Raw genomic sequence first — 17,051 nt, 5'->3', positions numbered from 1 at the left:
TTGTAACTGTAAGGAGGCCCGCAATTTGTAACTGGCCAGCACCACATGAGCAGTTATGTGGCTCCGAGGCGTACCTTGATAGTGAGCATGCATCTCGAAGCGCTCGTGCATCTTCTGGTAGAAGTCCTGCACCTGGTTTGAGAGCTCGTCAATTGACTGGTCCCGGGACATCTTGTGGATGCGGTCCACAGCTGCCCTGATCTGGAAACAAGCCATTGAGCAAGGTGACTTAATGCAGCACCAGGAGTGAGTAGGCAAGTCACAACAGGCTGCTTTTATAGCTACAAGTCAAAAGCACCCAAGAATCCAAGTACGGCGCCTGGCAGGCGCACTGTGAGCCATCACCACACAAGCAGACATGCACATGAGAAATATAGCACGTCAACAGCGACTGCTTGATCTCTTCCGACTTCCATGACCTCACTTTCACCCGCACAATGATAACAGACAGAATGGCGACACACTGTTAACATAAGCTTTCTTAAAAGAATGCAGAATGAGAAACGACAAAAGTGCTATACTGGTCCATTTCAACATAAAAAGCAGCTGTTCTATTTATAGCAAACCCCTATAATCTTTTTACCACTTTTTCCTACCTTATTGTGACCTCTAATTTAGTGCTAGTGATCTGCACGTCAACTTGTCCCAACAAAAGCAATTATGGCAGCTGGAAAGATCTCAGATTGTTGACTGCGTACGCACAATATTTGTGCTCTGATGAAATAGCACAGCAGGATGAGTGAGGTGGCTGCATCAAAGTACCATTCTTAATCGGATAGGGTAACCACCAGTTGTCAGAAGTGTCAGTGGCAATTCCTAGCCAGAAGTTACGAGAAATATCTACACCCCAAGCATGCAACATGCTGCAGTAGTATCAATCAGGCCAGACTTGTTTCTTTTAAAGAGTGTTTGACAATTGATTGACTGATTAGTTTAATTGACTGACTGCTTGATTGATTAAATCAGTGGGTTCAACATCCCACAGTAATGCTGGGGCTATCGCAAATACCACACTGCAGGGCTTCAGATTAGCTCCGACCACCTGAGGTTCTTTAGGTGCATTGAAATAGTATTAGTAACTGGGGCATTTTCGCATTCTGTTCCCATCCGAATGTAGCTGCCGCTGCCGGGTACAGAACCTCAGCAGAAGAATGCCATGGCTATTGAATAACCACAGTGTATGTTGAATGAGAGAGTGGGCACAAATCAACAGGGAAGGGAAGGATTTCTAATTACATATCAGATGTGGTCTTCTGCAAAGTGATTAAGTGGCTACAGCCTGCTCCATCACATGGTCAATCAGCGAGTCTCACCTGCTTGATGACATCACAAGCAGCCGACTCTTTGAGGTCACGAAGGAAGTCCTTGAGCTCCTTGGCCGCAGGATTGCTCTCTAAACTGCTCAACTGAAGGTCCTTGGAGCTCACAGATTCTGCAAAAAACAGAGGCAGGCGAAATAACTTAGTTACCTTCACAAGTCGCCCGCCTCCATTTCTCCTCTAATCCACCACTACCACCTTTCCATCTCTTAACATTATGCATATCTTTCATCATTACATCACTCACTGAGCAATTCTTAGTTTGCTATCAAGTTTCTTTCTTAGGTACAATATAAGTGCACGTGCATGTGTGAGAAGCAGAGTTTTTTACAAAAAGCTTTTTCACAGATGTTGTGCTTGAGAACAAACATCTTCTTGGATAACACTGTCACATCATCACCAGCACAAACTTGCCACTAGTGAGGAGCAGATATTGTGATATCGTAAGCTTCTCAAAGTGTAATTTTAATATCACAAAAAACATTAGGTGAGCTCTTCTTTATAATACCATTGATCACGCAATAATATTGTCAGGGGCGTATCATAATTTGGGACAAAAATGAGCAAAAGAGAAATAACAAAAGCAGACATAAATCACCACATTTCTACAGCCTGCCATATGCAGTTCCCAAGACGACAGATGCAAAGAAAATTTGTTGAATTTTTTTGCTCCTTAATGAGAACTGCATAGTGTTTGTGAGAGTATATAAAAAGAATCTCAGGATCAAAAAAATATATTGAAGCACACCGCCAGGAAGTCATGTCACGCCAGGAAGCGACATGACATAAAACACTAACAGAAGCATTTCAACAATTGGAATTTGTGTGTTTTACTATACTGCCATTGTCACATGCGTGAGTGCTCTTTGATGACAAAGCAACTACACTATGAAGTTGTGGTAATTGACCGAGCCCAAGGTGAACAAACATAGATTGATGCGTCTCTGTGTTTTTTCACCTTCACCATTCGTCAATGGCCACACCTTCTGCATAATCATGTTACCTGACCAGACAAATTTTTGTCGAACCTTTGTCTACAGCAAATGCATTTAAGTGAGTTGTAGACGTCACACTTATGCTTATATTACACTCTTGTTACAGGGTGAAAAGTAAGGAAAGCGTAGGCAGTGACTGCGTTATTCACCGGCAGAGTAAATCAGGCACAACAATGTTGAGCGTCACGGTTAGATGGATCACCAAAGTTTCACAGCGTGTCAGAATACATGCAGGAAGGAATATTCACAGCGCTAAACTAGCAACCTAAATTGTATTTTCCTGAGAGCAGGTACATAAATACATTTCACACCAGGGAAAAAAAAAATGTGACAGCTGAGCACAGCACAAAATGCAATTGTGGACACATCACACCGCACATTCCACAAAAAGTATTTGTACTTGACAAGGACAACAAGGCCACACCAACACACTTGTCGTAGCGCTTCAATATTCCTTGTGCTTGAATTATTTCTCTGGTGCGCCTATCTCTAATTTTTGCAATTACATAAAGTGCTAGCTCAGCACTGTGAGTGCCCATTCCTGTTGGCCGTGTTATGATATACCGCGAAACGTTGGCAATCAGACAGAACACAGGGACCAATGCACTGCACAGAAAAGTCCTGTGTCAATGTGTGCTGGCACTTGTTAAAAGCAGGCGTGCAAAGCGGCACACCCTGCAAATGCAATGCTTGGAACAACAGCAAAGGCAGCTTAGTCAGTCGTGACGTATGTCGCGGCTTTGCTGAACAATGCTAGCCAACCTTGTTTCTTCTTGCTTCCCATGTCTTGTTATAACAGGCTTTTGGCAGTGTGAAATCTCAAGGGCAAACACGAAAAAACAGATGTGGTTTTGTCAGTCTGTTTATCTACAGCTTAGTGATGACTAACTGCTGCTAAGTATGAGCCTGAATAATTTGCCTTGCAAGCGGCAGAGAGCAAATATAACTCTTGCTCTGCACAACAAAATTTTCAGAAGCTGCACTCGCAGCATGTGCAGTGTTTTGCCGATAGCACGCAAAGGCAAAGAAATATGCAAGAACTTTTGCTCGCAAGGAGGTGGACATTGCACTGATTGCCACAGCCAGTATACCATCATCTTTCACGGTGCCCCTACGACAGCAATTACCAAGATATATCGAAAGCTGCAGCAGTTTTGTCATATATGCAAATTGTCTATTTAAATGTTTTGCATAATTTATATGACAGCTGCTTCCTGCTTTCTTTTTTGTACTGGTACTACTACTGCTAAAAATGTAAACAGTAGTAATTGCAATACTAAAAAGCTTAGAACAAGTTTTATGGTATGGAAAGGCAGCAGTTAAAACACAAGAACAAGAAGAATGGTGTTTGTGTTGTCATTTTTATTGTACTTGTGCCCATGTTTGCATGCCTGTACACCATGAAAAAAAGAGAAAGGAAGTGTTCTATAATCCGAATAATGAGCACATGTACAACATATAACTTAGTACCATTTAAGTACATAAGCAAATTGCTGCTTCACCTGCACATTTACAGCTTAGGGAGGGAGGTGCATATATCACTTACATAATGTAAGCAGCACCAACACCCTTTTGGTTTTCCAATTTTTAATGAAGTACCTTTTTTATGGCTATCAAAATGAATTCCTGTCCTGCTACACAGCAAAAAATTTACAGGGCCACAGGCCTTAATGCAGGTTTGATTAAATAAAGCGGTATGCTTGATTTGCAAGTTATTATTCTGCAAAAATTGTATTTAACTCTTTCTTTACCGTGCACATCGGGCATCGTTAGCCCGCTATCCATGGTTTCGTGATCGTCAAAGCAGAAAGCAAAAATGGTCGCCTCCATAAGCTGTGCGCGCACGCTTCCAAAGGTCACAGATCTTGTGATTCTGCTGCGTCTGTGACCGATTTTATGGATGGATCGAGCAGCAGGGAGGCCGAGGATGCTGCCTTTTCGTCGGACTTTGACTCTGAGTGCGACGACGACACAAACCAGCATGGAACATAGGCAGCCGCAGCCCTGTTAGTCTCGCTTATTGCTTTGGCCTGTCTTTGTTGTCGTTAGGAGTGCTTGAGAGCCTGCCAAGATATACACTTATATAGAAACTCCAGGAAATGCTATAACGACAGGATAACTGAGCAGAAAAGGGTTTACTGCAAGACATGCAACGTTCCACTATGTTTTACATTGAGGAACTGCTTCGCTGCATGGCACGCCCAACTGCAATGCTTCTGTTAGTGGAATTTTCGTAGTGGAAGACCTGTTCAATGAAAAAATTTTGTTTCTTCAGCGATAGTGCCTATTAGACTGCAATACATTTTGTATACCTCAGAATTTTCGTTACATTTTTTTTTGTAGACATGAGTGCGTCTTTATGAACTTTGTTCAATTTTATCCTACAATCTTGATTATTATTATTAATATATATCTTTTTCATGGCAGTATATCTCGTTAATAAAACTTTTAAGTATGAAAAGTGAAAAAATTTTGCTTTTTGTTTATGTATGACATAAAATATTGAGTGCAGTAGTTCCTTCACACACACACAAAGAAAATATCTGGCCTAACCTACAAGAAACACCTATTTTCCCCACAGTAGGGAAACAAACAGTTAACATTGACAAGGAGGTCAGCAGGTGGCTGCCCTCGGACATGCAATTGTTCGAGCAATAGTCTCACAAGCTGCAGTATTAACAAATACCTTAGATGCCAGGCTACCACAGCAAAAATCAAGCTCCAACTATACATAGCTGAAGTTGCAAAAGAAACCAGGTACAATAGTAACCACGGGGTATGGTAGATAACATGCTGAGCATTGTGCCTTAAAACAAGCAAGGTGGAAACTAGGAGCCGCAATCCTCCGTACCGCTTGAAAGCAGACATACCGCATATATCAAGAATGGAGCACCAGGACGTCTTTGCACCAAATTCCCGTCTAAATATAGCAATTGAAGCTTCAAACTGAGCCTTCTGACTGGAAGTTCCGGCATTGTCGGCGCCAGCTGAAGAATGCTTTAACCATTGTCTCATGGTGCTAAGTTCTCAAGCACTCCTCCCCAGATGTCCTTCCTTGAAGGCGCTTTCTTTTAGCACTGTGAGGACGACCAGACATGTGCAATGCATCTTGGGTGAAGGCATGAACAATGAAGGATGATGCTCTATGCAGCCAGAGGTAAGGTGTGAAGTGCAGCAGTTTGATCTTACATAACACCAATGCCAACGATGTGACAGGACATGAAAAAAGAGAAGAATGCAAAAGCAAATGATGGATAGTTCTTTGAAAAGATGGAGGAGGAACGAAAATGAAAACAGAGGTGTCACAACACAGAAGTCATGCTTGCTAACACTGCCAGCTTTTGGTAACAAGGGCAGCCACATGGTAGTAGTAATCGCTTGTTTATATTTAAATGAAACAAAGAAAAGGACAGTGAAGAAATTGTTGCTGACCGCACTGTAACTGTCTAGCTGCACCTGTTGACACCTGGGGCGCGACTGGAGAACATTGTTTGGAAAGCACGTTGAGCTGCGACGTGCAGCCATGTTATTAGTGACACAAAATTATGGCACACTCCTGTTAATAATTTTTTAACTGAACACGTCCGCTAAGAGCAGAATGCTACAAGAGGCGTTCTGTTCGAGCAATCACACACTCACTATGAGACCGGCTTCACATGGCACGTCTAGTGGATTGTATTGAATCCAAACAGTGGCTGTGGTTGCAGAATGGCATGTTTGGATCCGTTCAGTAGTCTACTTCGAGAAAATGGCGGTTGCAATGGCAGCTTCAGTTGTTGCACTGCCATTGCTTGAGGAGGAAGCAGAGCGGTTGAAGGTGCGAAATGTGTTTGAAGACATGGCAGACAGCTAATTCCAGCGTCACTTTTGTTTCTCGCAATGAACAGTGCGTTGAACAGCTCCCTCTAATGTGCTGAGACCCGGGGGCCGAGTAGGACATTGCAGTGCAACGACATGCTGTTGCCTTTTGAAAAGCGTGCTACTGTTCCCGTCGTTTCTTTTTTTTTCCGCTGTGCGCGACACCACCTAGCGACCATGCAGAGAAACTAATAGCAATAAATTGTAGTAGTCATAGATATTACTATTTGAGAATGTGTTTAAGCTTGAGGAGAAAAAAATAAAACTTTTTCATATAAAAGTTTTATTCATTAGAAGGTGAAAAAATTTTATTTTGTAGTATACGGTCCACAAGCAGATGACAAACGAGGCACGTAAACTTCTGAGGAGTTCACTGCTTGCCTATTGGCTGCTCTCTCCCTTCCAATCTGACAAATTTTGCAGGCTGCCCACATGTACATGTACATGTACATGAACTGTACATGTGCGTTGCAGTGACCGCACATGTACTGTTCCGAACAAAGATCTCCAATGCCCCCCTTGAACGGCGGTCCGTAGTAAATGTGAAGGGAGGGGGGGGAGGGGGGATTGTTGAGCAGTAAAGGACAGGGAGAGAGGACAGACTAGTATGAAGGAGACGATTTACATACCATATAGACTCACGTACCTCACCCCCAACGTGGAAGCCCAAAATTTGGAAGAGAAATTTCAACGGACAAGCAGTCGCGTTCGGTACACCGACGCCATGCGTGCATCGGTGAATTTTCACTCACTGTGTAATTCCGCATGCTACTACTAGATGGCAAGAGGTGCGTGTTGACTTCTGATGCAATGGTACGTCCGGGGACCTGGGGTGTGCACAAGTCAAGGCTGCGCCGGCAACATTTTGACGAGAAGGTTCGGTCCCATATAAGGGCCTCACCTCACCAAAATTGTGAATAAAGAAAGTGAGGCCTTTACAGGAGTCTATATGATAATGTCTGATGTGGCAAAAGAAAACGTTGATAAATAAACAAAAGTGAGTATTTTAACAAAAGGAATTTGGGCAGCACTCATCTACAATGACTATCTAAGTGTGCGTGCAACCAAAAGGCGTCATGTATGAGGCATGCGCTGGAGCTGGGCTCCTCTCTCACGCTTCACTCAGGACACACTGTGCCCTCTGGTGGCACTGCTGCGAAGTCCACACATACCCAGTTGCATACACCCAAGTTGCCGTCAAATAAGTTAATTGAAGAGCAGAACAGACCCAGTGGCATGTGATAACAGACTGCACTATCTGTTCCAACTAGCTTAATGTGGAGTCATGTGCCAAAGTGCACTAGAGTGCTTGATAATAACCACCCAAGGATAACAGAAGTGTTTGTAAACCTGGCCCTACGCACACCAGTAGTGTTCAGTTTACATGGTGCACACATGTCTACACATGAGCACATGTCTACAGTTCCAAAAATATATGTCGGTAGTCCTTTAAATGTTTTTACATTTTCACAAGAGCAGTCACATAAGTATTTGCAAAGGTAAATTTGAACCCATAGGCCGGCAGTAGTGGATCCATGCCAGAAAAAGAAAATGCAGACAGAGTAATTACTGAAGGCAAATATGACACGACTACACAGCACATGTGATAGCAAGTTGCTTTTAAGAGAGAGAAAAGTCGAACACAACGTAAATTTTTATGTGAATGATACTGATAGATGCAGTCTTCTATGCATAAATTGCTTTCTTCGTTATGACTGGTACAAAAATACTACCTTCCAAGTGCTTTCATTAATTAGGTTAAAAAAAATTTAATTTACAGCAAATGTGCAACTGTGCGTAAGCATGGCGTCATTACACCTTGCTGGCAAGAATCTTGAATTTCTTTCTAAACCGACAAGTATTCGATGGATGACTGCATGAGCAATATTTGCTCTACGAGTGTTGGTGGATGTAATTTTATCTTGTCTTCTTGCCTTTCATGATGTTCTTTTGGTAGTGACTGCTTCCACCTTTTGATTCCTAAGCATACATGTGAGCACATGGTTCGAGTAAAGATTATTTGAAAGATAGCGCTGTACCTATGTTTCTTCCCAGTCTGGTTAGTGTCATTAATTTGCTAATTGCCTGCTATGTATTCCTTTTACAGCATTGTGCATATTTTATTTCGGGTACTTATAGTTAAGTGCCTTGCATGGGCTAACTGTTTATTGGGCTCTTAATCACCCATTACAGCAGCCGCAACAATGGAATTAAGGCATTTGCTGCCAGCTGTGAAGGTAGCTGTGTGGCTTATGAAAACATAAAAACTGAATCGAAGTAAGAAATGAAAGAGGAACAGAGTTCAGTGGCCACATTTTGGATGTCCCTGTCTCTGTCTCGAAGGGGAGAAACAGAGAGAGAGAGAGAGAGAGAGAGAGAGAGAGAGAGAGAGAATGCCTGCTGTAACTATCGTATGAGTGCAGCAAACTAAACTTTAAACTAAACTTTAAACTTTAACATGTTAAGTCAGCAAGGCAGAGAGCCGGTGAGCTGCCTGGCATTCAATGCAGAGAGGCATGCCAAGACAGAAAAGGCCACTTATGCAAATAACGCATTGGCTGCAGAATTTTATCTGTGTGCCCTCTTTTTGAACAAGAACTCCAGCTGCGAGTTGGCGGTTGTGGGGTACTCTTTCTCAAAGTTAATTTGTTGGGATTAGAATCCGTCTCCGAATTCACAAGAAGCACTAATAGGTCCAGCAGTTGGTGCCAAGTGGTGATTCATGCTTATTTACCGAAATCCAGGTGTGACCACCAATGCCTTAAGTGGACTAAAAATCAAAAGGCTCGGCGTACCTTTGACCGTGTTGGACCTGCGAATGATGCTACGGAGAGTCTTCGTCCGTTTCTCGGCATGCTGTCGCTTTTTCTCGGCAAACCGCGAGAATGGTGACGGTTCGGTGAGGCCTGGCTGCGAGGCACTAGGGTAGCCTTCTGGAGACTCGCTGGCACTGCGGGACAGCCTGCAGAATGCAGAGAACGAAAGCACCACTACTGAATCTTCCACTCATAGGTTGGCACGCTCATTCACGAGCACACTGACTCACTCCCGACGCACAGATTTCACAGGTGTGAGATAGAGCATTAGTGAGTGAATCGAAGTGAGTGAATGGATAAGAGTATGAATGGGAGCGAATGCTGGTATGTTTGAGCAGATGAGAGTGTGAACTAATGTCAGTGATAGTGAGTTTGAGTATGCACGCGGGTGAATGCAGGCAAGTGGTAGTGCACACATGCGCGCATTAATTCTCGTTACAGTGCAGCATGAAAAAGCAGCACAGTACTGGGCCAACTTATGAAAGTTAAGCATTCTTTCAATACCCTGTTTTCATTTATTTAGCAGGAAAAGGGTCATTACCAGTAAAGAGAATGCAGAGCATGGCCTTTTCTTTTAATTTCATGCCCAAATGGTAGTGCCAGGACGACAGTGTAACCCCCAAAGTTTCAAAGCACTTACGCATGCTTGAACCAAATTACTGCGAATAGGAAAAGTTACCAGAACTTGCCAAGTCAATCGTTCTGTCCTTTTAGAATGCAGTCTCATCGTTCCTTATTAATAAATAAACAATTGTGTTTTCAGCAAATGCTGTTATAGCAAACTGCGAAGTCCACAGGAATTAGCGCAGGAACATCAAGCTGGTGTTGCATTTGGCTTTTCTGGCTTACCAAGTTTACAACTAATCTCTTGGTATTTCAGAAGTGCAATTTACAAACACCAGATTTACCTTATACTCCCTCCTTAGTACTCCTTTATTACACAGTCTTCGGCAGATTTGATAGCAGATGCAACATGTACTGCCATATACAATATAGGTTCCAACTGTGACCGCCGAGTTGCAGAGTCTTCCATGTTATATGCAAGCGTGTTCAAGAGCTGCCACTTCTCACAACTGTTTATGCATCATGGAGTACAATGCTGGAAGGCAACTGCACAGATTATACACTACAGTGCATGCACACACAAGTGCTCAAAATAATTAGGAATTAACAAAACTTCGCGAACGTGTTATCAAGCAGAAGTTACACTTCGAGATAATTACTAGTGAACAAAGTGACTTCACAAAGTGGACTGCCTATTTAAAAAAAAATAAAAATAAAAAAATAAAGCATATGGTTTGCAACATGCAAGTCAATTCTCAGGGAAACACTAAGAATTAATAAACAGCACCGGCAATGCATTGTCAAGTCGAAGTTATATTCTGGAGAATGACTAGTGAACAAAGCGACTTCCTTGAAGTGTAGGCTCTTTATTCCCAAAAACATAAAGCAAATGGTTTTCATTATAGTAATAACTTCTCATCAAAACACACACACATATATGATGGATGAGAGGAGGCAGTGACACAAAAATGTTGGCAAAGCAAGTTGAAGAAAAAAAAAAGTCAATTGGCATGCGTGCCAGCTGAAGTTATTGCTTGCACAATGCCTTGCGCACGAGTGTATGCCAAATGGGCACACAGCCAGGCACAAATGCCTTTGTGATTAAATCAGAAAGTGCATGGCATTCATCAGTATGACCACAGAAACAACACAAAAATGAAGACAACAGATTTTTACAAAATAAATGAAAGTAGCCATGTACACAGAGCGGCTGATCATTAAACTACAGCTCTTTTCCAGTGTAAAATACTAGTACTGCTTCTATTTCTTCAGAAGTACATTTGCTTATCTGTGGTTTACGGCAAGAAATGAATTCTCATGGCGCACACATTGCCTTTCTTTTACAAGCAACTGGATTACGAAAATGGTTTCCCAACCCTTTACCTTCATTTTTTTTTTTTTTGCAGCATGCAATCTGACTGGCAGAATTAAATTTTCTGCTAAAGGTGTATGTTGTGCACCAACAATTGTAAAAAAGAATGTTCAGAAAATAAAACTGACACTTAAAACATAGCTGCCACGGTGAAACAAGTTAGCCACATGTAATTTCAGAAGGAATGTTTGCTGGGCAAGCTAGTATTGCATTCTTGAGGTGAGCGACGTGAAAAAATAGTTCTTACAGAGGAAAGGATGACAGATACACTGCTGTCCAGTGAACGTAATTTCATTTGCTGTGCAAATGCACACAAAAATGCAGGCAAACTAAAGGCTAAGCCAGAAGGTACCAAAATTAGGAGACCACAGGTGCATCAAAACTCGATTCTCATGGAGACTGCAGATTAACACTGACCATCTGGGGCTCTCTTGAAAAGGACACTAAATTAGTTTTGACTAATAAGTTAGCTTTTAATAACTTGTCAACTTGAATTGTTGCTGTTAACAAGGTAATTTGTTAATAACTTGTTAACTTCAAGGTAACAGGTTTATTATTGCACGAGAGAATGAAGGTCAAAGTTCCATTTGTTCAATCTCGCACTGAAATCCCCAACGTCAGTACATCAGTGCGAAGCGAAAGATATCAAATTATTTTTTTTTCTTTTTTCTACTTGGGCCATCATGGCAGATAACTTGCTCATTTCAGTTTCTTTGGCTCATCTAAAACAGAATATAATCTACCTCTAGTGATAAAACATTTACCATGCCCAATCAGGCGGCATCTAATTCCATGACATCACTATGAGATTGTGCTGGAACTTCAAGGCGGCGGCACCCATTTTTCGTTCTTGAATCCCTTCTGGCTTTCCAAGCCTCTTCTCGCAGTAAGTGTTATTTTTGTTTTTTTTTGCTACTGTAGAATCATTATTTATTAATACTGTAAGTCAAATAAATTTTATCTGTGTATGGTACATGTGCATGTTCATGTTCCACTCCCATGAAAAAGGAGCCACTGTGGCTGAGAATCGAACCACAGACCTCGTGCTTATGAACGGAATCACGTCTGCACCAGCCGCTGCTAGGCGAGCATGGGCATTCTATGCGACACCACGAGTACTTTTCTGACAGATGAGTAACAGTGCCCAGTCAAGAACACTAGAAGACTGTACTGCATAACCGACTGCCCATGACAACTCATTTCATTTTGCATGGAAGGACAAGACATGGTCCCTGAAACAAGTCTCAGAAAGCTCGCCTCTTGCCTTTGATGTTCCTGCCAAAAGCACAGTGATTATTACTGCACCATAGTGCAACAACTCTGCTAACTACGCTCTGATACTAATTATTTAAAGAAAGCAAAAATAAAGAAAGTACGATGCAGCATCAAACGCTCACACAAAGGCAAACCACACTGCGCCCCTCAATTTTGTCAATGTTATATGTGCCACTGTCATCGAGCTGTGAGCACAATGGCAAGAAATAATATCTATGGAAATTGTCTATAAGTGCACTCAATTGGTATTGCGGGGAGTGTTTAAAGTGTGTGCGGGAAAAGACAGATGACTAATCCTGACTTAGTCTTGTGGAATAGTTTCTCTCATTTTTTTATTGTTGTTCCAACAATGTTACGATGCTCCATTATTGCTCAGCTAAAGTGCAGTGAGGCGCATATTTATGTTTGTTCTCTCAGTGTATGTTCCTCCAATTCCTTTAAAACCATGTTTTAATCTGTTTTAAACAAACTGTTGTATGTTTCTCTGTCAATTTTAGCTTGTTTTCATTATTGGAAAGAAAGCCTTTTATGTTTTCCAAGCAAGTGTGTGTATGTGATAAATCTCTCTGTTTGCTGCTCTAACATTATGTAATTTCAGTATAGATTCCAGCCAGTCCTAGGCAGGAAAAAGAGAGATAAAATACATTTTTGGAAGCAATACTGTCTACACTATCCTGAAGAAAAATTACCCCAAGCTCATATAAAAAGAAAGTAAATCCGACACATTCTTTTAGAGCGAACTGTTGCTAATGCCTTGCTTCAAGCAAAACCTATCCAGCCATGTACAGCAAGGTTTTTGCATTCCAAGAGGAAATTATCATCATCATCATGTTATTATGATGATAACATAAAAAAATACAGAAGTTCAAGGAGAGTGTTGCAACTGGTATCAAAGATCTTCCACTCTGAAAATTGATGCTCCAGCCACCTGCACAAGATTGACAAAGGACAACCGCTGAAAACAGCAATGGCTCACCCAGCAGGAGTTGGGGTTTGTATTAGAACAATCTTAAACGGTCCCTAAACCACCCCGAAAATTAGTTGCATGGTGGCTGATGTGTAGCAGTCTAACGTTAAAACATGCCCGCAAGAATTTTTCGAAATGGTGCAGTAATAGCAAAGTTACAGCAGTTTGATTAACCAATTCGCTGCCGCCGTTGTTTCTACTTGTTCTTTGCTACCCTCCCCACTTGTGCTCTCTCTCCCTTGCAAGATACGTTCACCAAATTGTATGCAGCGGAGCGAAAGTTTCTGGTCACATCAGCATGCCAGAAGAAAGGCTCCTCCACTGTCCGCTGCTAATCACCCTCCGCATGAAGATGACTGAACGAAAGCTTCATAAAAGGTTCGGTGGCACACAATGGGCGAGCCTCCTTAATTCTTGGAACACACAATCGGCTCTTGTCGTGTTGGTGCTTTCCTTACTCGACGACTGACCAATCTACAGCTTTTACCCTTGCTGGCTTTGCCTGCACCTTGTTCATATCACGATGCGCGAAGGAGGCACTGGAAAGGCCAGGAAACGAGTACAGGATTTCATTACTCAATTTGTGGCATTCCTGTGGCACATAGCATTGCCGAATTCGCCAGAGGAGAAGCTCATGGCATTCTCTGCACAATACATGTATTTGTTTGGAATGTGTAACAAAATGTCAGATGCTGTTTAGGAGCCCTTTAGGCAAGTGATGATGAGATAGAAGACGAGTGAAAGAAACAGAAGTGCCGTGCAGACATTGCTGCAGAAGTAGTACTAGTGCAGTGACGCACACCAAACGTTGTGAAAGAGGTGTATGCTTGTGAATTTGTTGGCGACTCAGAACACCTTGATGTCAATGTAAAATACTAATTCAGATTGTAAAATTGGTCTAGCTGGGTTGCATTCATGGCTAAAATGAAACTTGGTGCTAGGACGAGCGACGAAGAAAGAAGGGCACGACATGAGCGCTGTCTCACAACTGGAATTTTTATTCACATCTACCCAGAATACGTGCACATAAAGAAGCAAAAAGTGAGGCTGCGCTTGTATTACCACTAACGAGTCATCAGTGTAGCCCTGCGGCACACAATAGTGGTTCGCTGTCTATTATGTGTGGCTGGTGAAAGTTATGCAGATCCCCTATATTATTTTAGTACCTAGCTAGATTCCTTGATCTTTGTTAAAAGAATGAGAAATAAGCAGAGGTTAAGATGCACTGTGTATTTATTTTAGCACACCTCAGTTTATTAAAGACCAGAAAACAATGCACAAAACAAAATGTGCACATCCTTGCAGAAAGGCTGTGACCTACGTTGCATAAACGATAAAACAAGATTGCCGAAAATCTTGGAGTCAAAAAGCTCTCTTACAAAAAAAGAAAAAATACGAGAATAACATCCAGAGACTGGAGAAGTATGCAAGAAAGCTGTATCTTCCTTCCCTTTACAAAACGATAGCACAATAGACCTACGACTACAGAATAATAAGAAAGGAAAGCACGAGACTATGACTCTATCTTTTGACAATTCTGTGCATCAGAACATGTGCACAAGGAATACGATAACCAGATTATTTTGTGAAGTTGCTATTGGAATAAATGAGGGCGCACAAAATGAGCCACTGTTAAATATATATCATTGTGTTTACGTCCTCACCATTACAAGTATTCACAGGTTGAAAATACAAAAAAAAAGGTTTAATCAGATAATCAAATGCAGAAAGTGTTGTAATCAAGTGCATTATTCATAACAACCTTTTTTGTTTGTTTGTTTAGCACTGTCTGTTTAGCATGGTTAGTGCTTTGGGTGCTTATTAAACAAACCCAGGTGGTCAAAATTAACTTGTAGCTCTCCAATACGCATCGCTGACAGCCAAGTGTATAGCTTCTGGATGTTAACGCCTACACAATTATTTTTGTCGCGGTCATTAAAAAAGTGCGTGCAAGAACGGCTTTTGCAAAAATATGAGAAGAAATGGCTGGCTTAGCCTAACTATTTCCCTTGCTGGTGTTGCTTTCAGATGTTTCAACAAGCACTCATATTCTCGCAACTGGATTCTCGTACTGTGATGGCAATGAAGTACTGGAATCTTAGGGAAATTATTCCCTTTCTTTTGAAGGCAAAGCAGCTACTCGAGCTGAGAAAGCACTCACCACGAAGGCAGCGAGTAGCCTCCCCGGTCGTCCGCCTTTTCTTCAACTAGTCCGACCGACGCCAGCTTGGCATCACCGTCAAGCACAACAAGAGAGACAAGGCTCCTCAAAGCCCCACGCATTGGACAACCTAGACGGCGACGGCACAACCTCGCACACTCGCGTCTCTCATCCGTCTATCGGCATGCCTGCTGGCACTAGCTATCTAAATACTCTACAACAATGCCGGAAGCTGCAACAACGCAGGCTGTGCCACGGCAGCCTTTTTACGCTGTAATCACGTCGCTCCTCCACTGCTGCTGCGAAACCCACCGATCCCGAGACCGACCCCCAACTGTGCTCGAATGCTTTACGCACGGAAAGCAACAGCTGCGTCGCAGAAGTGAGAGAGACAGAGAGAGAGGAAAAAAGAAAGATGAGAAATAAAGAATGAAAACAGAAAGGGAGGAGACGAGCGCTTGTAACATGCTGTTGCTAGGACGACTTTGGTCACAGCTGTTGCGTCACTACGATGGCAGCTGTTACACACCTTTTGTCAGAGCCTGTCCCAAGACACTCTGAAAGTGCACATGTGTCCACAGGATTAAAGCTAAGCAGGCAATGCAGATGACACTTTCACTCAAACATAGAGATAGTGTGCTGGGAGGTGAGGGAGAGAAAGAGCAGAAACATATGTGAAAGTGCTGAAGAGGCCATACAGGTTGCAAGCACTTGACTAATGAAAAGAAATGGAAGGGTAAATTCCCATATCAAACGTAAGAGGGCAGTAAATGGCGTACCATGTTTTTAGCACTTGCATTACTACATCATCCTCATTCTAGCCAACTTAATAAGGTTGCAATCAGTATTTTGTATGCTGTCATGTAAACAGCATTCATTAAAAAAAGAAAAGTACCGAAATAGGTAAAGCTACGGCAAGGCATGAAAAAAGTGGGATAATGCCTAATGACTTTGGACTAAGGCTTTTGAGCACATGTTGTACAAACATTTAACTTTAACAAAAAAAAAAAAAGAACCAGAAGAAGAAGAAGACGCGGAAGAAGAAAAAAAGGAAAGACAACTAAGCTTCGTGAGTTGGAGTTGGGACAAAGAGCACATCTGTCATCATGAAAAACAAATCAATCTGGAGTGTGGCTTTCTTCAAATGAAGTAAGTGGGAAGGCCACAGCCGCAGCAGCACAAAAGTATTTTTCTATGCGTCATATATAAAGCAGCTACTGAAGCTTTGCGCTGTTCACGACGAATCACTGCAAGTTAGGATACGTGCGGTGAAAGGCACGTTTTACAGTAAAAATATTCCCATCTATCATGCACTGTTTTTGGAGGTTCAGGGCACAAAGGATACAATACTGAATTCGCAGGGAAGAGCCTGATGCAACAAAGCTTATGCCTTGCAACTTACAACTGCCTATATGGTTTTCTTACCTACCCCCATCTCCAGCATGCAATTATTAATTTATGCATAACAAACCATGACCACAGAAATAATCTAGTGTTAGGCATGACAAGGTCAGTTGCTTACGTCCACAGCACGCATCTCTAGTAAAGCAATAGAGAAGAATTAGCTATCAACGAAGTTGACGTCTATTTCTTCTGTATTGGAATTTGAATATATACGTATTGGAATAAGTATGGAATGAGATTCCCGATGACATCAAACACAAACATAATTTTTCGGCCTTAATGAAAAACATTTTTCTTGCCTGTCCAGAACTGTGGGACTA

At 42.1% G+C, this 17,051-nt stretch overlaps 1 protein-coding gene across 6 annotated transcripts in view; it reads right to left on the bottom strand.

Moving 5' to 3' along the window:
• The window catches only part of Rabex-5 (Rabaptin-5-associated exchange factor for Rab5), a 39,450-nt gene that overhangs the window by 9,259 nt on the left and 13,140 nt on the right, over positions 1-17,051 (bottom strand). For 5 of the 6 annotated variants that reach the window (XR_012826806.1, XM_075686252.1, XM_075686256.1 and 2 more), the window contains exons 3-5: positions 8,968-9,134; positions 1,314-1,432; positions 75-201 (exon numbers count right to left, since the gene is read on the bottom strand). Coding sequence is in view for 5 of the 6 variants with exons in the window: in XM_075686252.1 (XP_075542367.1) it covers positions 75-201; positions 1,314-1,432; positions 8,968-9,134 (413 nt within the window). In the remaining variant the exon portion in view is untranslated. Of the gene's footprint in view, positions 1-74; positions 202-1,313; positions 1,433-8,967; positions 9,135-15,327; positions 15,666-17,051 lie in introns of those variants that run through there. The other variant, XM_075686257.1, reaches the window with a different exon arrangement.

Source organism: Dermacentor variabilis, chromosome 3, assembly GCF_050947875.1.
Source record: "Dermacentor variabilis isolate Ectoservices chromosome 3, ASM5094787v1, whole genome shotgun sequence".
Taxonomy (NCBI): Eukaryota; Metazoa; Arthropoda; class Arachnida; order Ixodida; family Ixodidae; genus Dermacentor; species Dermacentor variabilis.
This window is presented reverse-complemented; position numbering and strand designations above follow the sequence as displayed.